This window comes from Oxyura jamaicensis, chromosome 28, assembly GCF_011077185.1.
Source record: "Oxyura jamaicensis isolate SHBP4307 breed ruddy duck chromosome 28, BPBGC_Ojam_1.0, whole genome shotgun sequence".
NCBI lineage: Eukaryota > Metazoa > Chordata > Aves > Anseriformes > Anatidae > Oxyura > Oxyura jamaicensis.
This window is the reverse complement of record NC_048920.1, coordinates 1,589,660-1,611,660: the sequence shown is the minus strand read 5'-3', so window position 1 is coordinate 1,611,660 and position 22,001 is coordinate 1,589,660. Positions and strand designations below refer to the sequence as shown.

Genomic DNA, 22,001 nt, shown 5'->3' with positions numbered 1-22,001 from the left:
GTCCGCGGCCTCCAGATGCGCGACGGCTTGAAAAATTACACGGCCCCGCGACGCTTGGCCCGGGCTACGGCGATGGCTGTGCCGAGAGCCAGGATGCCGAGCATGTGTCGGGATGCGTCGTGGAGAAGGCATCGCGGACACCCGGCCGAGCTCTGACAACAAAACTGCACCCTCTGGAGGGTACTGTTGCTCTTGCACAAAGTGGTTTGTGTGTGTTTTTTTTTTGTGTGTGTGATAAAACCTTGGAGGGCTGGGGTTGAATAATCGCTTGGGTTGTTGGCTAATTGCTCGGGTCATGAAGGTGCTGCCTGTGCTGTGGCTTTCCTGAGGACGTGGGCTGCCTGAACCCGTCCGCACACCGCGCTTTCTCCAGGTGTTTAAGGGATTGCACGTGGAATCCAGAGGGAAAAGGTTCAGTGCTTGGGCGCAGGCCACCCTGAAGGTCCCCCGGCTGCTGTTGGCTGGGGCCTGCTGCCAGCAGGAGACCCGCAGCCTCCCCCCCGGGTCCCCTCATCTGGGGGGCCGTGACAGACCCCAGGAACCCCAGGGCTGTGACTGGGCTCCCCTGGACCCCCTCAGCTGTGGGGTGGTGACAGTCCCCAGACTCATGACAGGACTCCTGTATCTGTGGGGCTGTGACAACCCCCAGACCACTCATCTGTGGGGCTGTGACAGGTCCCCTGGAACCCCCCCCCCCAGTCATGACAGGGCTCCCCCGGACCCCCTCAGCTGTGGGGTGGTGACAATCCCCAGGCTCGTGACAGGACCCCCGTGTCTGCGGGGCTGTGACAACCCCCAGACCCCTTCATCTGTGGGGCTGTGACAACCTCCAGACCCCCTCATCTACAGGGGGGCGACAACCCCTGGTCCCATGACAGGACCCCCGTGTCTGTGGGGCCGTGACAGCCCCCTGGACCCCCCAGTGTCGTGACAGAGCTCCCCAGACCCCCTCAGCTTTATGATCACGACAACCCCTGGCCTCATGACAGGACCCCCGTGTCTGCGAGGCAGTGCCCGTCCACAGACCCCCCCTTCCCCCCCCCCCCAACCCCCGGGGCCGTGCCACCGCCGGCTCCCCTCGTCCTCGGGGGCTGTGACCGGCCCCGGTGGCGGCGGCTGCGGGGCGGCGCCAGGCCCGGCGGGCGCGGAGCAGCGCCCCGGGCCCCCCTCGCCGCTGCGCCTTTAACGCGGCGACTCCGCCGCCGCCGCCTCCCAGCTCGGGGCCCGGCGGCGGCGCAGCGAAGATGGCGGAGTCCGGCGGGGCCGAGTTCGCCGCGGAGCGGCCGAGCAGGTGAGCGGGGCCCCGGCCGCGGCCTAGGCCGGGGACCGGGCTCGGGAAGGCGGCGGGGCCCCGGGGGCCGGCGGGGCGGGGGCCCGGCCCGGCCCGGTTGGGCCGCGGAGGCCTGTTGGAGGCCGGCCGGGCGGGGGCCGCTTCACCGCAGGGCTCCCTCCGGCGCTCACGAACGTTTCTTTTATTTTTTATTTTTAAAATTAATTTATTTTCCCGTCGCTTTCGGCCCCGGGGGTCGTGGCGAGGCGGAGTGCCCAGCCCGGCCTCCCGCATCTTCCACCCCAGGGACCAGAGCGGGGCTCTCCATCCTGTAAATGATGGTCACAATGACAATAGCGATAATAATAGTGATGATAATAATAGCAGTAATAATAATAATAACGACAATGACGCTTTCACTGCTGGAGTTCACGAGGCTGAAGTTTGCGGGAGGCTTTGTGTTTCTGTGAATTGGGGAACGTGGTTATTGCACATAGATCCTGCTGGCATACGCAGCCGCCGAGTTTTGTGGTGTTTCAGGCCCCTTCTGTAAAACACCAGCTTTCTAACACAGCCTGCCATACCAGGCGGTCCCGCAGAGCCACTGCTATCTGTCGCACCCGTCACCGGTGGGGCGCGAGCCGCTGGGCACCCAGGTACCGCGGTGCTGGTCGAATAGGGCTCGGGGTGCTGGGCTCGCTGCCCGCCACATCAGTGAGCCCACAGGTTGGTGCCTGGGGCCCGAAGGCCGTCCTGGGTGGTACAGGTGCTCCCCACACACGGGGGATTTCTGTACCCAACGCGCTGGTTTCCGTCGCCATCCAGAAGTTACCGCGCTGGGCAGCGTTCAGAGAGCTGCGGTCTGTTGGGTGCTGTGCCGTCAGCCCGTCACTTGGCTTCAAAGCAGCGTTTATCCTCACCTTGACTCGCCCCGAATCCACTCCCGAAATAACGTCACGCCGTGCCCAGGGAAGGAAGGCTCTTAGGCTCATTGTTCAGCACTGGAGAAGCCTGTCTGAATTCTCACCTTCTACATATATTTTATTTTTTCTAATGACTGCCTGCGTAAACTAGATGCCGAGCTGCCTTGGGCGTTTCATTTTCTCTCTCTGCACCTCTTTTTTTATTCTCTCTCCGAACAGGAACAGCGGCAAGTCTCTCACACAGGTGTTGGTAGGGCTGAGCGCCCGACGCTGGGAAGCATCTCGGTGTGGGGCGTGTAGCAGTGAGAAATGGAAGTTATTTGTTTCAGGGCCGTGATAAATCACCCGGGCTGGAGCTGTGGCAGTTCTGCTCCCTGAGCTGGAGCTCCGTGGCGTTCTCTATCGCTGCGTGTTTGTTTTCTTTGATAATTTTAAATTAAAGCCTGGTGAGATCTGGATCCTGTTTCTCGTTGGTCGTTAAGTCTCCCGTTTTAAAGGATGGATTTATCGGAGAGTAAATCCATCAGGGAGCCTGTGGGGAGAAACCTGATGGGGAACGTCGGCTACGCTGCGTAGCCCGCATAGATCAAGAGGAGAATTTCAAGGGCATGCCTCATCAACTCGCGATTGCTTCTTAGCTGCTTCTGACTTTCCTGCACTTCCTGAGCGTTCGCTCTCTAGGGCAAAGGACGAAGTCCTCCCTCGCCGCTACGCGTGCATGCCATCTCAGCGGTGCTCAGACAGCACGGGCAGAATTTCCATCTTTGGAATTGCGACCGCGTGGCTGCTGCTAGCCGCCCGCCAGCACGCTGGCTCCCCCAGAGCAGGAGAATGAGCCTGTCTGCTGGGGATCCCGCGCTGTTGTGATAAGGAACGTGCTGCGCGAGACGGCGTGGACGAAAGGTTCTCTTCTTGCAAGTTGAAAAGCAAACTGCCTGAATCTTCTGTTTTGAAATAAATTTGGCCCCCCCCCTTTTTTTTTTCTCCTTATGGATAGAGTTTCCCGAACTCCAAATGGGTTGCAGGTTTTACTCCCAGCCCTCAGTATCGCGTGGAGGGAGTGTTTCAGGCTACATAATTACCCCGTGTGTAACGCCGTGCTCAGCGCTGCTCCTGAAGATGTGCTTTGAGCCTGGCGAGCAGGTAAGGACAGCAGAAATGGTGAAATCCATCGGTGCCCTCGGCAAGAGAAGCTCCCTGTGCTGCAGGCAGCGAGATGTGTGAACTCTGGCAGTGCTTGTAGAGCAGGGTCTCACAAAGAAAGGTCTCACAAAGGTCTAGGAAAAATACCTTTTCAGATGCTGCAGAGGATCTGTCGCACAGGCAGGAATTAATCGGGGTGCCCAGACAAGCTGCTGAGGAGGGCTGCACGTCTCTCGAACTTGGGCTAATCCCTGGAGGGAAGGAAGGCAACCAGGTTGTATAAACACTTTTCAAAAACCTCGCTAATAGCGTTACACGCCGGCGTGTTTGCTGAAAGCAATCCCACCTGTCAAAACCAGGATGAATGGACGAGGGAGACCTGCAGGTCTGGCTTATCTGAAAGTACATGTGTCTCGGCTCACATCAAGAGAAAGTCGACCTGAACTCCCCTAACCTTGCTGCTTCTGAAGAAAGCGGTGAGAGAGAGAGCAAACGTTCAGGAGGACGGGGTAAGATGGCAACAGGGGAAGGAAGATAATGAGAAGGGCTGTGAGGCTGCCTTGCTTTTGTGGTATTGAAACCTTGTATAGCTCCGGTCTTCGCTTAGGCTTTCTTTTTCTTTTGAAATTGTTCAAAGTTGGGTTTTGTGTGGTTTTTGTGTTCTATTCTCTGCCACATGGCAATTTTTAAACAGATTCCGTTGTTAGATCTGGTAGACGCGGTGTAAATGTTTACACTCTAATTGAATCACTGTAAAAATAACTGCTGCTTTCTCTCTCAGCGTTGAAAGATTTCTGAGCTGGAGGCTTTATTTAGACCAGAAGTAAACTTGAGTGATTCTTGAAAGGTTTTTCTCTTGCCCCCAAGTATTGCTTGTTGGTGGCTTTGCGAGGAAGAGCCTCGCATCGCGGGATGATGGCTAAGGCGTCACTTGTACGGAAGATGCATGCTGAACTTGCACAGAAATCAGTGCAGGTCAAGAAAATCAAGAAAAGCTGTTTCATTTCTGGGCTCCTTGGGTTTTGTTGTTCAGGCGACGCAGTCAGGGTGGGTGGCACGAGGCGTGTGCGGAGCCAAACTGCCCGAGAAGCTGGACAACGTGCTGCTGTTTGGGACGGGCACACGCCTGCGGCAGGTGAGTGCAGGGGAGTTGGGTAACGGGGGAAGCGGGCTACAAGCAGCGCTAAGAGGATTTGGTCGTGGAACTGAACAGGAATTGGTGTTACAGTGCCAAGCGCTGGGGCAGCTGCGTGCATCTGCTGCAAAACGCGATTTCTCCAGCTCGCCTTAAGGGGCTGGCCTGTGTTTCTTCCCCTGCCTGCTATTTCGTCACTTCACGTTGCTTTGGCTCGCCATCCCTGGCTGCTCGGGGGCAATAATCTGCAGGGAAAGGGGGAGCGGCGTGCTGCGGGTCACGACAGCGTGGCTGTTCTGCTCCCCGTGTGCCACAGCGCTACGGTTACACGCACAGTGGGTGCCGTCATGTTTATTTCAACGCTGCCCAGAGTCTGCAATCGGATGCTGCGGAAACAGGCTGAGACGGAGGCGCCTCCGGGAGCCTCGTGGTCCAGTTCTGAAGTTTTCCTAAATTTTTTGCGTGGAGCCAAGGGATCAGCATGGTTGTGGAGGAGGTCGTAGGGTGATTTATTTGGTGGGGGGAACTTTTTGCCCCGTAGGAACAGCAAGCAGAGCTGAAACGGGCCATGCCCAGCGGGAACGTGACCCCGGGCTTGGACGAGCTGGGAAGCTGAGACGGATTTTTGGCTGAAAGAGGCGGTGGCAGTGCCACGGACCAGCTCAGCCCCATCGTACGCTCCATTTCTGAACGCAAAATAATCGATAACACGAGGTAGATGGAAGGGCAGGGTGGCAATTGTCAGCCCAGCCTCGAAGCTGTGCTCGGGGTGTCCCTTTTGGGGTGGCCTTGGTGGCTCTGCTGTGCATCCCGGCACCACTAGGTGCCTCTCGGCCTTTGCACAGCGGCTGCCACGGGTGCTGCTGGAGAGGTGCGTGGGGATGGCAGCGCGGGAAGCGCCCGCTGCGGCTTTTTGGGGCTAAACCGGCGGCGGCGGCGTGCTGCGGAAGGGTGGGTCTGCCTCCTGTCTTGCTCGTTTGGCATCGCCGCAGCTTTCCTTTTCCTCAGCCCGGGGTTTGACCAAAAAGGCATAGGGTGGGGGAAACACGGAGCAGTTTAGGGCAGTGCTGTCAGCAGTATCAAGTGTGTAAAGAGCCCGTGCTTAGACACATCCACTCGTGTGCCCGTGGCATTTTACGGGGTGTGAAATCCACCGTCCTTCTGGTGGTCCTGGTGCTGCTGCCCGAGCTCGGGAGCAGCTGACTTCATTGGACCACGTAGGTGCTCAGGGTGATTTTTCTCTTTGCTCGGTTTGTTCCTGGCTCAGCGGGATTATCTTTGGGGCTGACGAGAGTATAATCACCGGAAAGATCCGGGGGTAGAGCACGAGCAGCACGTGGTGGTGAGTGCACTCATCAGCCTGGTGGGCAGCCGGGGGACCCTTTGTGATCACCCCACGGGTCGGGGCTCAGAGGGCTCTGGAGAGTCGCACTGTCCCCTCCAGTCCCCAGATGAAGAGCACCAGACTGCTTTTCCCCTTTGTCCCTGCACCAGCATAAAGATGAACCTGGCTCTGTGACAGAAACATTTTTAAGAATCTTGTGTTGTTTTTTTTCTTCTCAATTTGTCCCGGGTACAGCATGTACTGACCAGCCCCTCACGTTGAAGCTCCATGAGGTGGCACGGGGTTTAATGCGCTCAGATGTTTCGCCCTCCGCTTTTTTTTTTTTGTTCCGTGCTCCAACGCTCCGTTTTACCAGGCCAGCCAGCTTTTGACAGCCATCCAGTTTTATTAGTGCTGTTAGCAGAAACCAAAATCCCACCTCCTTTGGCTCGCGAACAGCCCAGCGATTGAAGTCTGGGCACAGAAGACGTTCGTGTGTGTGTGTGTGGCTGCGCCCCGTGTGCATCCAGCACGGAAAACAAGAGAAAGAGAGATTCGGAAACGTGTCTAGGGGACAAAAAATAATATTAAAAAATAATAATTGGAAAAAAAAAGTTGGGTTGGAGGGGTTTCCTTCGCTCCAGCTCTGGGACAATCAGGATGTGGGTAGGCAAGCAGTAGGTGGATGGAGAGGACCTGCTTCGGAAAGCACTCGGGGGTGAGGCATCAGGCACTTTCTGGCTTTTGTGAAATGCCTTTAATTGCTGCCTTTAATTGCTGCTTTCGCTGCCTGCCGGGCTGAATCAGGCGTGGGCGCCCTGCAGAGGGAGGGCGTGGGAGCCCAGCGGTGCCCGGTCCTGGCCCAGTGTCGGGCACTCGACCTTCTGAGGCCTCAGCTCCCTGCCTGTGGGATGGGCAGGCACATCACGTCCCCCTAACACAAAGCAAAAAGGTTGGCTTTTATTCTTTATTTTTAAAAAACCCTTCTCCTTACACTTACTTGTTCTCCTTTCACTGGGCATTAACTCTCCTTAAACTCTGAGACTCGAAGTTTAAGACAGAAGGTGAGGATTTTCAAACTGCCACTGATTTTTTACTCCTCAACTTGAGGTATTTTACAGGAGACCGTTTTCCCCAGAAAATATTACTCCTTCTAAACTTCCGAGCCATTTGTAACCTTTATTTCGGCGCTCCAAATTGCTAGTCACTTCTAAATATTAGTCTCAGGCTTTCTCCTGGTATTTATTGCCTGGATGAAGGAGAGGGTGTCAGGAGAGGAAAGTGAGTGGAGGCAGAGGAGGGAAACGAGAAATTAAGAGAAGGAGGTGGAACAGGGAACAAAGAAATCGATGAAATGATTTTTTGCTCGCATATCTTCCCTAAGAACGTTTGCGCTTCTCTGGCAAACATCGCCTTCCTTCGTCGCGTTAATATTTAATTAGTTGCCGATCATTAAGTGCTGATTGTCGTTGCTAATTTGACAGGCAAGCGATGGGAAAGGCTGTTTCTGGTGGGGTGCCGGTGACAGCCCTGCGTGCTGCTGGGGACGTAAGTAGGTTAACAGGGCAGGGATTTTTGAAGTCCCGGCGCCTGGCAGCGAGGAATCTGCCTCGCACCCAAATTTCGGCTCTGAAGGGCGCCTGGGGGTGCCCCCTGCCACGGGGCTGCAACGGCCCCATGGAACACCAGGCCTGCAGCGCCGGGCCGGCCTCCGTGCCCCAACGTAACGCTCGGCAGCGCGCGGAGCTGCAGGCTCATCTTCATCGCTTGGGCATGTGATGCGAAGCCTGAGGAGCTGAAATATTGCAGTAACCATGGCTACCGGTGACTTATCCGAGGGAGTTTGACTTTTGTTTTGATTTTAAGTGTCTTAATTGTAGTTTAAAAATCAGAACCTGAACGTGTTTTTTGCTTCGGCATGAAGCGAAGGGCATTAAATGATTTGCATTATTAAAATACCTATAATGCTGCCTTTCAGAGGTTCTTAAAGAAGGTCCTTAATATTCATGCCATACGTGCTAAATAAAGTTACTCTTCAGCTTTGTTAGCTCTGCTGCTCTCGCCATAAAACATTTTCTTTGCAGGCTTGAGTGCTCAGAAGGTGCCTCGCTGGTTCTTTTGCAATCCCGAGCCCTTTTGTTTATGCTGAGCGCTTTATGCATGCGAACACACACGCTGCTGCTTTTCCTCCGGCCTCTTTTGTACCCCAGCCATGCCCCGCAGGGTCCTACCTTCAGAGCCTGTGTTTGCTGGAGAGGCTGGCTGCTGGAAGTTTGCCCTGCTTAGAAATCTTGCCAACCCCCTCGAGTTTCTCCGGGATGAAGAATTACCAAGCACCACCTGCCCGGAGAGGGGGAAGACGTGGGTGGATATTAGCAAGGATGCTGAACTGGGATGCGGAGAGATGCTAGCACCAGAACTCTCTGCCCCCCCAAGGAGGACCACGGTATAAAAGGAGAGTAGCAAGAGCACTTGTGGAGCAAAAAACTTCTTTTCTCACTTAATTAAGTCACTGAAATGTTTTCATCTGGCCTGGTGTAATTCCCTCTGTTTGTACTTGCGCAGGAGTTGCAAACATGCTGAAATACGAACTCATGCTTGGTAAGCCTTTAATTCCAGCTTTGATGTTTTTAATCATCAGTACAGATTCGGTGAAAAAAAATAATGATTCATTAGCTTGAAATGCATCTTGGATTGCACGCGGTGTGGTGGAGAACAGAGGAGGCAGAGATCGGGGACGGCTGTCCCGCGAGGAGACCTCGGATGAAGCCAAGGTCGTGTCGGTGGGTGTAACACGCCGTCAGGATGTCCTCGGTGTCTCATCTGAACCGGTTCTTGAAGTGTGGCCCTTCAATACCTCTCAGCCTGTCAGCTTTAGAGGTCTCCTGGGCGTCCAGCCCCGTGTTCAGACGCCTCCTCGCTGCATCTGTTTCAGGTCAAAAACCAAGCAGTCCTCGCTCAGAAACGCGTCAGCTAGGAGGGCCGGCAGCACGCTTGGGGCAAGGATGAGCAGGTGGCCAAGCTCCTGCAATAGGCACAGCAGCAGGAGGAGAATTTCTGGGCTTGTTTGCCTTCCCTGCCTGCCTGCTGGCTGGAACCACTCCCTTAACCCTTGCTTTCACCTTTCCCCAAGCCTGCGACGTGCGTGTGGTTTCGGGTTGATTTTCCCCGAGCCGTGGCCGCGTGTACCATACTGAGCCGTGCCCGGCGGTGACTGGAGGGGATTGAAAGCAATCTGGTTCAGAGCAGCAGCCTGGAGACAAATCCTCTGTCCCATCAGCTGTCCCCCAGCAGGCCCGCTTTGGAAATGGGGTGTCAGAGATGGTAGCAGAGTCCTGGAGGGGGCTGCCCGAAACGCGCAGCCCTTCTGAATTGAATTCCAGTTTCCCCTCCGCTCGTGCTACGGGTGCAGTTGTAGGAACGTAAAGATGCCTTCAGCCACTGCAGCTGTTTCCATACGGAAAGGGGGATTTCTGTTCTGCTCAAGTCGCCTGTATACAAATGGATTCACAGCAAAGTCCCCGATCACGTTGATGTTTTCAGATCCCCTTGCAGGTCGCGGTGAGGCCCGCGGGACGTGCCATGGACTTGCTACGTGACGGGGCCGGGACTTCACCTTTTATGCTTTTCCAGAGGAGAAATGACCGTGCTGTACGTCGGCGTGCTCGGCCCCCGCTGAAGCCCGCAGAAGCCTCCGCAAAAGCTCTGCCATCCTTTTGAGGGCAAAGACGGAAAAAAAAAAGAGGAAAATTCCAGAAGCTCGCCGGCCCTGCCTCCATCCGAAGGGGCCGGGGGCAGGAGCGGAATAAGCGCTTTCTCGCTATTGTGTGATGAAAAGCTTTTATCTCGAAGGCATGTTCCGAACCCCTGAGAAGTAGACGCAACTCCGCCGAAGTTTGTCTGCAAGAGTACGAGGCACATTCAGATCTCGCCTTAGATAGGGACGGCCTCACAAAGGCACTTTCAGACGTTCAAGGCTTCCTTTTGTGCTGTTTCAGGCTCTGCCATCCAACTGCTGCCTCTCTCCTCCCTCCGCCTGCGATGCAGCGCGGAGCAAGGCCAGGCACAATGCGCGAGGCTGCCCCGTGGGGCTGAGCCGAGCCTGCTTTTATCTCCAAATCCCTCCTAACCCTGCTGCAAACACGGCTCGTTGCTGTTTGCTCACCTGTCTTCCCCCCGCTTTGTCTCTTGTGAAGTTTCCTACTTGATTTCTCAGGCTTTTCGAGAGTTTCATCATGCTTCCAGCTCGCCTGTTTCTTCTAAAGATTCTCTTTGTTTTTTGTTTGTTTTTCAGACTGAAAAAAACCCGACATTATCAGCGTTTCTCCCACTGTTGTTTTTTGTTTTGTCTTTTTTCTTTTTTTTTTTTCCCTGGAGGATTGTGTAATCATTGCATCCTTTTACTCCACACCTGTAAAAAGACGCGGGGACAGGTACAGGGAGTTTTCCTGGGGTAGCCGCTCGCAGTTACTGTCGAAATGAGTCGCACGTGCGAACACAGAAATGGCTCTGTCTCTTTTAAGGTTATGCTCTGGTTATTTACGGTGCCTGTAAAAGTTACTTGAGGAAAAGGCAAAATGAGGGATGTTTGTTGAGGTCAGGCAGGCTGTTGGAAGAGGCGCCCACACCGGGTTGTGCCGTTTTTATGGATGTAGTGAAAGCGGTCAAATCTGAACTCCTCCGGCCAGCACAGCGAGGAGGATTATTTAACATTGGTGTGACTAAAACGTGGAAGAAAACTCCCATGAGAAGAATCCTGCAGGACATGGAGTCTGATGAAGTTACGGTAGACTCGGGAGCTGCCTTGGTGTGTTTGACTTGTCTACTCAGAGGCAACGTGGGTTTGCTTGGGGCGCGGCGCCGTGTTCAGAGGCACGGTCCTTTCCTGCGTGTGGTATTTCCTCCTTGCGACCCCAGTGAATTGCTCCGGAGAGGAGAATAAAATGAGTTTGACACGATGAATATTCATGTGCTCGCTCCCTCCAACCTCTTCCCTCCTTTGCCATGGGAAGAGCCGGAGCGCGTCGATGTTTCTTGGCTCTCGGAGTAGTGGATAAGGGTCTTGTCAGCAGCTGACTCGTTGCTAATCCTTGTTATTAGAGGAAGGATGTTGTAGCTGGGCTCCGATCTCCGTACTGAGACTTCAGTATGTTTTGACTTCAGGGTAGGGATTTCAGATGTGTGCTGCAGGAAGCACAGCTGACTGGTGTCAGTCATCCCAGCAGGACCCCGTACGAATTTTGGGGCGCCTTCCCAAGTCTCGGTTCTGAAGCAGGCTGCAAAAAACTTGATCTCGGCATCCCGCAGCATCCCAAAGCGCTCTGGAGCTGCTTGCACAAAGCGTTGGCTCTCCCAGTGCTCTGATGAACATCACAGACTTCCCCTAACTCGCCTCTTCTGTAAAGCTCGCAGGAAATTGCAGCCCGATAAGTTGGGCAAGTAGCAAGCCCCGTCCATTGTTCCTTATTGTTTGAGGGTTGTTTACATCCCCTGTTCTCTTATCCCATCTCTGACCTCGCCTGCTTGCTTGGTGCATTGTGTGTGGCTGCGGTTGTTGTTCAGGTAGTGAACTTTTTGGGAGGGCTGTTGGCAGATCTAGCACACTGGGACATAACCTGAATGCTATTTTTTGGCTCTGTTGGTGTGATCCACCTAAATAATAACGCCAGCCTTTACGCACAGTACTAAGCGCGCTCCTGTTGTGGACTAGGGAGCAAGTAATCCAGCTTTCCAGCCTCCCTGTCACCTATTTGAGACTTTTTTATTTTATGTCACACTTCCATAAAGTATTTCCTAAAACATGGAGCGAAACCCAAATACCAGGCTGCTTCTGAGCAGCTCAGCCCCACCTCGAATACCGGTTCTTGTGCTTCCCGGAACGCGGGATGTCGGTGCTGCAAAACAACGCAGAGTCGGATTCCGTTTGCAGATCGATCCCGCCGCCTCCTGTCGGTGCGAGTGACCCCCCCTCGGGTGCGCAGGGCACCCCGGATCGCCCTGCATCTCAGCATCCCTGCAGCTATTTTCAGAGGAGCACGGAGTAGCTTGAGTCCTTTCCGCTTGCGCAGCACTGCTGCCGACGTTCACCTCCACTGACAAGTGCATCTGAGGCCAAGTGACTCTAAGAATGATGCTCTCTGCACCGAGGAACATGTGCGAGAGGCATTGGGAAAACCAAGGCAATATTTACACTGGGAGGGGACTGTTTACAGTGCAGTTCAAACAGTTGACGTTATTTAGAGCAGCCAGGGCTCTGTAATATTTTGCTTTTTCTCTTCTCAGGAGGGTCAGGCGTAAGGAAAGGATCAAACAGGGCTAGCAGGGCCGTCCTTGGACGGCACGGAGCATCTAACAGCTGCACGGAGGATAGGTGCTGAGAAGAATAAGCAACTGTGATTCAGCCCCGTGGTCGAGGTCAGGGCGGACTCGGGGGCAGGGGCAGCGTGCGCACGCCGCTGTCCGGCGGGGAGGCTGGCCCCACTCGCTGATGGTTGGACGGTCTCCGAAGCCCCCGCGTGCTGCGGCGTGGCAGGTTGTCAGTAACGGGAAGGTATCATTTACAGTTCTGGAAGTCTCCTTTGTACTGGGAGAAGGGAACGCAACCGAGGTACTGATGTCATGATGTTCCGTGTGGCTATCGAGCTGGGAATTTGCTTTCAAACTGCTTCGTGTTACAGTATCTCCCCCAGCATGCTTTGTAGGTGTACCACATATTGTTTTAATTTAAAACCAGCCTGTCTCTCTTGTTCTGTTTTTAGCATGGCTGACAAGAACAGCACCCTGAAATGCACGTTCTCTGCTCCTGGCCACAGCACCACTCTACTGCAGGGACTGGCCTCGCTCCGAGCTCAGGCTCAGCTGCTTGATGTCATCCTCACTATAAATAATGAAGTGTTTCAGGTTCATAAAGTTGTCTTGGCTGCCTGCAGTGACTATTTCAGGTGAGAATCTGATAGGGAAGCAGGCATTTGTACCTTTCCCCTTGGTTTTTGTTTCCCCGTCCTCTCCCACCCCAACCTCCCCACCACACCCCAACATCACGCCCACACGCAACCCTTTGGAGGTCTGGTTTTGCCCCGCAGGTGTCCGTGGGATTACCCGTAGGCATGTAGAGGTCTGGAGTCTGTCCCTCTGCAGTCAGATGAGGTTGTTCTACTGCAGCTGCTGGTTCAAGCCCAGGTCTTGAAGCCACCTCGGCAGCTTTGCCTGCTGGAGGTATCGGGTTTTGCCCCGGAGCTGCTTCAGCTGCTTGGGAAGTGGCAGCGAGGGCTCTGGAATGAGTCATCCCATGGAACGACGGTGCCCGTTGGAAAAACGCTCACGTTAGCTTTAAATACCACCGATCTGTCTCCAGTGCGTCATGCTCGTCTGTCGAAGGGTACGGAGCATTTCGTGTGTGTGTGTACTCCCAGCCCCCTGGGAAGAACGGTCCCATCCTGTGCCACAGAAAGCTGGAGCACGGCGCTGGGCTTTCTTAGCCAAATTAACGCGGGGTGGGCCAATGGCAGAGCGGGGAGTTCAGCCTTAAGTGAAAAATGGAGTTCATCTGTCTTTATTCCAGCCTTTTATAACGGTGCTCTGACTTGGAATCGCTTCTTTTAGTTAGGGATCTTTTCTGGCAGCAGCAGCTTCGAGGGAGGGGTGTGCTTGGGGGCAGCAGGTACGGGGAAGGCTCAGCTCAACAGGGCGCTTGGTGTGGGGCTCCTGGGCTTGGGGTTGTAGCAAGCAAGGGTGGAGAAGTCCCAGTCTTAGAGGTTGCAGTCCCTTGGTGTGTAGGTTCCTTCCTGACCTGAGCAGGTAATCAGGAGCAAGGGACTCTTGGCTTCCTTCTCCTATTTCTTCGGCTGCTCTCATGGCGTCCGTCTTACGTACGCACCGCCTAGCCTGTTCCCTTCTCTCCCTTCTCACTCCCCTCGGTAACATAAACCTTCCAAGCTTATCACTCTCCCTAACAGGCATGCAATTAACGATGGAGCTGATCTTCCACCAAATGCTAATAGCACTATTTGTATTCATAAATGCTGTATGCAGTGCCACTGCTAGCGTGTTTTCCCAGCTGAAGTATAATTGCTGAGTAGGTTTCTTGCTGTAACTTCTGCGGTGTTAAGGTTGTCCCGGGGAACAATGGCAGAATAATCTAGCGTTGGAAAATACTCCGTTTTTATGCAGAACGGGGAGGGAAAAGAGGGAATTTGAGGCATTTATGTAATCAGCATTTTAGAAATGTAACGCTTTTTAAAGGAATTGCACTCTACTTGATGGTTTGTCTTCAGCATGGCAACAACAATGCTTTTCTTTGCTTGTGCACGTTGAGCTCCGTGCAGCTAATGCATGAGTACACATGTGTCTGCATCTCCTGGGGCAGGGGATCAGGGCAGCACGCTGTGCTGTGACATGGGATATGCAAGGGGATTTTAGCAGAATGCTCTCATCTGCTGTATGGACAAATAATTGCGAGCAGTGTTCCTGGTCACTTGGTTACAGAAAGCTGATTTCATATGCAGATATTTCCTTATTTAGGTCATTTAGCTTTTTTGTAGGTTTATGCTGGACGGCAGCAGTTCTTCTAGCCTGGTTTGGACAGGAAACTTGGAACTCCTGTCTTTTGACAGCGTTCCCAAGGTACTTCTCTGTTCCTGTGTTGATGCAGAAGAGGAGGGTCTGTTCAGCATTTTCTCCCAGCAACTCGCACCTTGGAGTCGCTGCAGCTTCCTAAGGCAGCTCCGACGCTTCCTTCACAGCGAATTCACCTTTCAGATGCGCAGGAGTAGGTTATCAGTGGTGGGGGAACCTAAAATGTGCAGGCAGTTCAAAGCTCCTTGGTGTGACAGCCTTTGTAGGCTTGTTTGGGCAATGGCACTGGGTGGCGAAACCGCGTGTCCCTGTCCTTCAGCAACCCGCTTTGACTTTGCTTTCCCCAGCACTGCTCTGCTGCTCCTTGTCGAATACTACACACAGCGCAACCCTTTGCCCCCGAGCTACCAATATGTAACAGAAACTGCCGAAACTTAATGGAAACGCATAAAAAAAATGTGCAGTTCTGTCCTCATCACGCCCACGGGCCCCGTGGCTGGGAAACGCAGCGCCGCTCGAGAGGAGAGGTTTACGAGATGCCTGTGCGCAGCCCCCGGCGTGGTATGTGCTTCCTGTGGAATTTAGAAGCCTCCCAAGGAGGTGATCTAGGGCCTAATCTCAGCGTGGCCTGGTCAACTGATGTGCTTGCAGCTGTGCTGTAAGAAAATCTTTTTCTTTTCTTTTCTTTTTTTTTTTTTTAAATCGCCTGCTAGCCCCCTGCCGTCCTACTGCAACATAACAGACGTTTTCTGAAGTGGTTGCAACCCCTATTTTCTTAAGGGAATGAGCCTTGGAGGGGAGGTTCTGCTGTGATTACCAAAGCTGTTCATAAATCGTATTGCATCTGCAATACTGAAGCCACTTGACAGCTGGCCTACAGCATAATGGGCTAACCGAAACCTTTTCCTAAAGGCCCTGCTGCACACAAGCTCAGAGGCTCACTGACCTCTTTAACACAGGTGTCTTTCCAAAGAGTATTCTTTTATGCTCACAAATCCTTCATGCTTAAAAAAAAAATAGGTAGTTAGGGGCACGGATACCAACCTGTGCTGGTGCAGATCCTGTTGTAGCCTTGGGTTGCTGCATATCATGGATATGTTGGTCCAGCACGCAACGCTCCCTCCTCTCATAGCTCTGCCTACTCCTCGATGCTTCGTCCTGTGAACCATCCTTATTTATGCTGCCAGTGACAGGGAGACTGAAAAACCTGACTTTGACAGCTGAATGTTACTTCTCAGCGCGTTGTTCATGCAAGCTTTACATAATAATTGCATACTCTTATTTCTCCTGGCTTCTAGAGATTTAGCCTTGGTTTATTTTCCCCCCTTATCCTTCCTAAGAGAATCAGCATGTTCAAAAAAAATCAGCAGTAATGCATCGTTTACACGTGTTTAAAGAGGGGGAAATTTTGTTTGTGTTCTTGACCTCCAGGGCAATGTTCACAGGCGGGATGCGAGAAGCCAGCCAAGATGTGATCGAACTGAAAGGTGTATCTGCAAAAGGACTGAAACACATAATAGACTTTGCGTACAGTGCTGAAGTGACTCTTGATCTTGACTGCATTCAGGATGTGCTGGGAGCTGCTGTCTTCCTCCAGATGGTGCCTGTCGTGGAGCTCTGCGAAGAATTTCTGAAGTCTGCCATGAGCGTAGAAACGTGTCTCAACATTGGGCAGATGGCCACCACCTTCAGCCTCGCATCCTTGAAGGAATCGGTGGACGCCTTCACCTTTCGGCATTTCCTCCAGATCTCCGAGGAGGAGGATTTCCTCCACCTGCCTCTGGAGCGCCTCGTTTTCTTCTTGCAGAGCAATAAGCTGAAAAGCTGCAGCGAGATAGACCTCTTCCGTGCTGCCGTCCGCTGGCTGCAGTACGACCCCGCGCGCCGTGCCAACGCCAGCCAGGTGCTCTGCCACATCCGCTTCCCGCTCATGAAGTCCTCGGAGCTGGTGGACAGCGTTCAGACCTTGGACATCATGGTGGAGGACGTCCTGTGCCGGCAGTATTTGCTGGAGGCCTTCAATTACCAGATCCTGCCCTTTCGCCAGCACGAGATGCAGTCCCCGCGCACCACCATCCGCTCGGACGTCCTGTCCCTCGTCACCTTCGGCGGCACCCCCTACACCGACAACGACCGCACCGTGAGCTGCAAGGTGTACTACCTGCCGGATGCCACCGTGCGCCAGTTCAAGGAGCTGACGGAGATGGAGGTGGGCAGCAGCCACTCCTGCGTGGCCGTGCTCGACAACTTCGTCTACATCGTCGGAGGGCAGCACCTGCAGTACCGGAGCGGCGAGGGAGCCGTCGATATCTGCTACAGGTACGATCCGCACCTGAACCAGTGGCTGCGCATCCAGGCCATGCAGGAGAGCAGGATCCAGTTCCAGCTCAACGTCCTCCACGGCATGGTGTACGCCACCGGCGGGAGGAACCGCTCGGGGAGCTTGGCCTCCGTCGAGAAGTATTGCCCCAAAAATAACGAGTGGACTTACGTGTGCTCCCTGAAGCGCAGGACGTGGGGGCACGCTGGAGCCACGGTAGGAGACAAATTGTACATCTCGGGTGGGTACGGGATTTCGGTGGAGGACAAAAAAGCCCTGCACTGCTACGACCCGGCCGTGGATCAGTGGGAGTTTAAGACCCCCATGAACGAACCCAGAGTCCTGCATGCCATGGTGAGTGCAAATAATAGGATTTACGCTCTGGGAGGCCGCATGGACCACGTTGACCGTTGTTTCGATGTTTTGGCCGTGGAATATTACGTGCCCGAAACAGACCAATGGACAACGGTGAGCCCGATGCGCGCGGGTCAGTCGGAAGCTGGCTGTTGTTTACTAGAAAAAAAGATTTATATCGTAGGAGGGTACAATTGGCATCTGAACAATGTGACGAGCATTGTGCAGGTGTACAACACAGAAACTGATGAGTGGGAAAGAGACCTACATTTTCCAGAATCTTTCGCTGGGATAGCATGTGCTCCCGTGATACTGCCACAGGTAACGACCCAGAGATAACTACACGTGACTGCGTCGGCCTGCGAAATCAGCCCGTGTTGCATGTTACCAGGATGCCGTGTTGTTTCTTTGTTGTTTGCAAATGGTATTGTGCATTTTGTGGGTGAGGGAAAGAGAAAAATAGCTTGCGTTCCCTCCTCCATAAAGTCCCTCCTCCTCTTGTGTAGTGTTCTGGCAAGCGTGCTTCATCAGAAGCACTTGTCAGCTAGTTAGACTTAACAGATGTTACAGCTGGAAAAAGCTTTTCTCTTTTTTTTTTTCATTTTCTGAAAGCGGGTGGGGGGGGGAGTGCATTTTGCCAACTTTCCATATTTTGAACAATGTTACACGCTGCAAACACTGACAGCTCAGGAGTAACTAAGTACTGTGGTATGTTTAAAAGAGTTCAGGTGTGATTTTTATCAATCGCTCCAAACATCATTGTTATGTCAACCTGTTGTTTTCTAGCAAACAAGAACCAAAACCTGTATAACATACTGACCTCCAGAAGCAATAAAGGGACAGTGGGAGCTACAAGAGCTCAGGTGCTTGGATTACGAAAGCAGATTCTTGCTTTTCAAAGGTGACTCGCTCTATTTCCCCCGTCCGAAAGGGGGAATGCTTATCCCTGCACACCTCTGGTCTCCACTGGGTCTTCGTTGTTTGGATCACACTGCACTTCCAGATCCCCTCCTCACCCCTCCAGGCAGCAGCATGATATTCCTGTCCAGAAGTTCTCCCTTCACTGGGGCGTCCGCAGCACTAAAGCCATGTTGATAACTTGATGACGTGTAAATGGGCATGATTTTTTAGAACTGCCAACGACCCGGTTGGCTTCACTGGCAATAAGAGCTCAGCAGCTGTTCATCCGGGCTGGAGCAGGGAGCACCCAGGGTTTCTGTTCTGGGGCCCTGCTGCCTTCGCCTTTCGGATCGCTCCACCTGCACACATCATCCAAACTCTTTGCACAGTAAAGGAGGTGGGTGCTACTTGCTCACGTGCTTGAAGGTTTTCTCCCTTGACGTGTAAATAAGATTCCGGGCATCATAATATGATGGAAGTCTACGTGGAATGTGTTTTGTTGCCAGTGAGTATTTTAAATTAAGAGGTTCATGTTAAGGTGGCTCTGTTGTTTTTGTAAGATCTGTGTTTACTGCACAGAATACTGTTACTTCCTGAACTTTCCTTTCCTCCAAGCCATTTTTCTAATTAATTTGACTGATTAATGAACTGAAAGTTTCTCCTTTTATCAGGTATTCTGTTTCAAGGGCTTTGTTTTGTATCTGTATAAGTTTGATTTTGATGTATGCAGCCTTCTTTTTAGAGACACTGTTGCATTCTGCTGTTAAATAAATGCTCTGCTGTAACCTTTAGAGACAATATATAATGTCTGTTTTGCTGATGAATCATTCATCAGGTCTGTGTAAAGCATGAACCCCATACCTCAGATTCACTGAAAGATATTTTTCTCTAATAATTAAATCCAAGCACCTTTGGGTATGATACGGTGAGGGCACATGCTCCTCAGTTAAGCTCTGCATTCTGAATTTTAGTTAAAATGGTGCACAGTTTCATCTGTTTCTATCTATTTGCTGGTTTGCCAATAATAAATTGATGAAAAGTGCTTGTTGTTGTATAGTATGCTGAAGTCAAGTGGGCAAGCTCTGCTTTCTAGCTCTTACGCAGATAATTTACCCCATTCTCTGTTCATTTGGACTGGCAGAGAAGCTAGAAACACTGAAAAACGGTCTTGGCAGATAACAAGCAGATTTTGAAAGGATGAAATGTAACTCAGTGCAAGCTTTTTATTTTTTAATGTTTGCATATGCTTATGAAAAGGCTACTTTCTTAGCTTAGCAATAAATGCAGGGCTACTTGCTTTCCTAGTTGCAGAACACAATTAATCCTCAAGTGATTGAGCCGTTCCCCCATTTTTGCCTCCCCAAAATATTCAAGGATTCTTCCCTGTTTTATTTAAGCCCTCCTACCAACAGTATTTCTATGGCAGCAATTCCTGGTTTGTGTCTTCTCTAATAACGGAGTTTTTCTGAACGTGCAGCTTTAGTGCTCACAGGCCACACGGCAGCAGATGACTGGAGAACCCACGTGATGACCGTGGCTGGCATCTCTTCAGAAGGAACTTGGGCTTTTGTTTTTTTCACTCCAAGCTTCTAAGGTACGTGTGCGTGTGGTCGAGGGGGGAGGATTAAACGGGGGCGGGGGGGGAAGAAAAATCCTTGGAAAAACGAAAAAGCGTGGTTGGTCTCACTTTTAGTGTCAGCCTTGCAAAAACAAACATAACCTCTGTATTCATTCATGTTGGAACGGTGACTTCGTAGACCAAGGATACACAAAGCCATTCTGAAACTGTATTTAATAAGCAAACCAAACTGCCAGCTATGCAGCAAACAAGCCTGCACTCCCATTCCCTGGAACTGCAGAGCAGGTGCTGGGAAAGGTTTCCAGATCCTCTCAGTGAGACCTACAACGAAGCACTGCTGTGCACCACCTTGTTACTGGAATGTTCTTTTCATGGCAATATAAATAATTATTTTTCATATCGTGAGCTAGACGTGTTCTAGCTGTTCTAAATTTAGCAGAGACAGGCTAAAGCATTTGTGAAAGTGCGCATCATCCATATTGATAATAAAGTTTGTTTTACTCCTTTGAAGTACACAGCTGTGGCTCTGAGCCATTCTATACATAACCATTATTCTGAAAAGAAACTGGTTGGATTCTTCATATTGAAACAACTTGACAGCTAGGTCAGGGTCTTCATAAATACCAGAGTGATCTTGCTGTGTGGCTGGGTCGGGGAAAATGCTTTAGAGGATGCCCTGCATGAGAAGCAAGCGGACTGGGCTCCGTTCTTCTTCAAGAATGAACCAAGCCAGATAAATGTTTGATTGCACTCAGAGCCATTTATTAGTCTCAGAGCAGCAATAAATGTTATCAGGGTAAACCTGACTTGGTACATTTTAAAATACCCTTGAACAGATGGGGAACAGTAAAAGCACAGCGTCATTAGTTCTAGGTATTTGCAGAGTATGCGTGTCCCATTAGGGACTCCTGTCAGGGCCGGGATAATAGCTTCTGTCTTCTCTGATGTTTTATGGGCCTGAAATTGTACTTAAAACTATAAAGGAAGAAAGCACTAGAACTCTTGGCAGGGTGCGGAACAGCTAGAGATTGGGAAGGTCTGCATCCTATTAATGGTGTCGTTGACCCTTTTCCAGAGGGTCTGTCGGCTCAGCAATCCGACTGTCATTTCTCCCTATCCTAGAACCTTGCTAATTCGTGCAGACGCGTCCTCGCTGTTGTCTGGAGGTCTGGGAAGTTTACTACCCGCAGAAAATTTCATTTCTTTGATTTACAATGAACGAGGACACTCCCACCAGCTCTCGGTAGCCTGGTGCTGATGTAAAATGATGCTCTGCAACAGAACTGCACAGGACCTCTTGTAAGCCACATCAAACCTATTCAGATGTTTCCACTTCAACGTCTGTGATAAGGTCTGTAGCTGCTGAAAGTCTGCAAACTTCAGGGACATTTATCATGCTATGATTATTGAAGCCAGACTACTGTCAGAATAAATAAAACATGTTTCCCAGTGCAACTCTAATTATGATTTTTAGCCAGTTGTGTAATGTGCAGAACTTTATTTACAATAAATCTTCCAGTTGCTTGCATAAATGAATGAGATTTCATCACTTGTGACTTAAGGACCAGGAAAAGTTAATGTGGTTGAATAAATTTACAGTCTAGTCTGGGTGTGTTGGCATGTCAGGCGAGTGAGGGAGCAGAGCTGGCTAGCAGTGCCTGCCTAGGAGGGCTCAGCTATCTTGAATTTCACCTGGGAGCATGTATATAATATTAAAACGTGTATAATTTCGCACTTAAAGTTATTTTTTGCAGAGACAGCTTAGCTTCCACTCTGCATTTTAATACTGAGTAGGCACAGCGTCAGCCCACAGACTCCAGAACTTTTGTTTCTCGTTCCAAACTAATAACTGAGTTTCAGAAACACAAGTTTCTGCTTTCCAGATTAATATTCCAACTTCAGGGAGCTTCAGAGAGAAGGTTTAAACTTTATTTGTGGGGCCGTCCTGATTTCAGCTGCTCCAGCATTGACTGTTCCATGAGATGAACGTGAAATGCGCTTTCTGCTTGGAGGCAGCTGCTGGTTTAGCTCCACAACCTGAAATTAGCCTCAGATTGCAAGAGAAAGGGTGAAGATTCAGAGCGGAGCAGCGGTGGGGGCCTCCAGGAGGGCAGCATCGGGGTAGTGTGTGCAGTATGCAATGGAAAGTAGAAAAGCTGTTAGAGCAAAAGTTTTTCAGAAGGTTTTATAAGCTGTAGAGAGCAAATCAAAGGTTCCTGGCTTGATCCCTGAGGCTTTGCAGTTGCTATTTCACACCAAGGGCCCTGTCACGTAATTAGCTAGAACTATTTTATATGGCTTCTTAAAAAAATGAAAATCTTTTTTGCTTGTTTATGCAGGCTACCAGCCAGCCTGCTTCTGGCTACACTGCTTTCAATCTGGAGCAATTCCTTTGAAGTCACTGGAGTTGCCGTACATTAACACTGCAGTACCTAAAGCAGAATTTATCCTTTCAGATGAGTTTCAACATTTTTGATCT

General features: G+C 51.6%; 1 protein-coding gene across 3 annotated transcripts; it reads left to right on the top strand.

The window, feature by feature from the left end:
* Positions 1-1,135: 1,135 nt before the first annotated feature.
* Positions 1,136-21,054, top strand: KLHL26 (kelch like family member 26). 3 transcript variants are annotated; one of them, XM_035348289.1, is made up of 5 exons: positions 1,136-1,291; positions 12,554-12,736; positions 15,801-17,364; positions 19,421-19,537; positions 20,645-21,054. In XM_035348289.1, the coding sequence occupies exons 1-4, from the start codon at positions 1,245-1,247 to the stop codon at positions 19,424-19,426; spliced, it is 1,800 nt and encodes a 599-aa protein (XP_035204180.1). In that variant the 5' UTR covers positions 1,136-1,244; the 3' UTR covers positions 19,427-19,537; positions 20,645-21,054. The 3 variants fall into 3 exon arrangements, with proteins under 3 accessions (XP_035204180.1, XP_035204179.1, XP_035204181.1); XM_035348288.1 differs by lacking the exons at positions 19,421-19,537; positions 20,645-21,054 and having other exon boundaries at positions 15,801-18,985; XM_035348290.1 differs by lacking the exons at positions 12,554-12,736; positions 19,421-19,537; positions 20,645-21,054 and having other exon boundaries at positions 1,137-1,291; positions 15,801-18,985.
* The last annotated feature ends 947 nt before the right edge of the window (positions 21,055-22,001 follow it).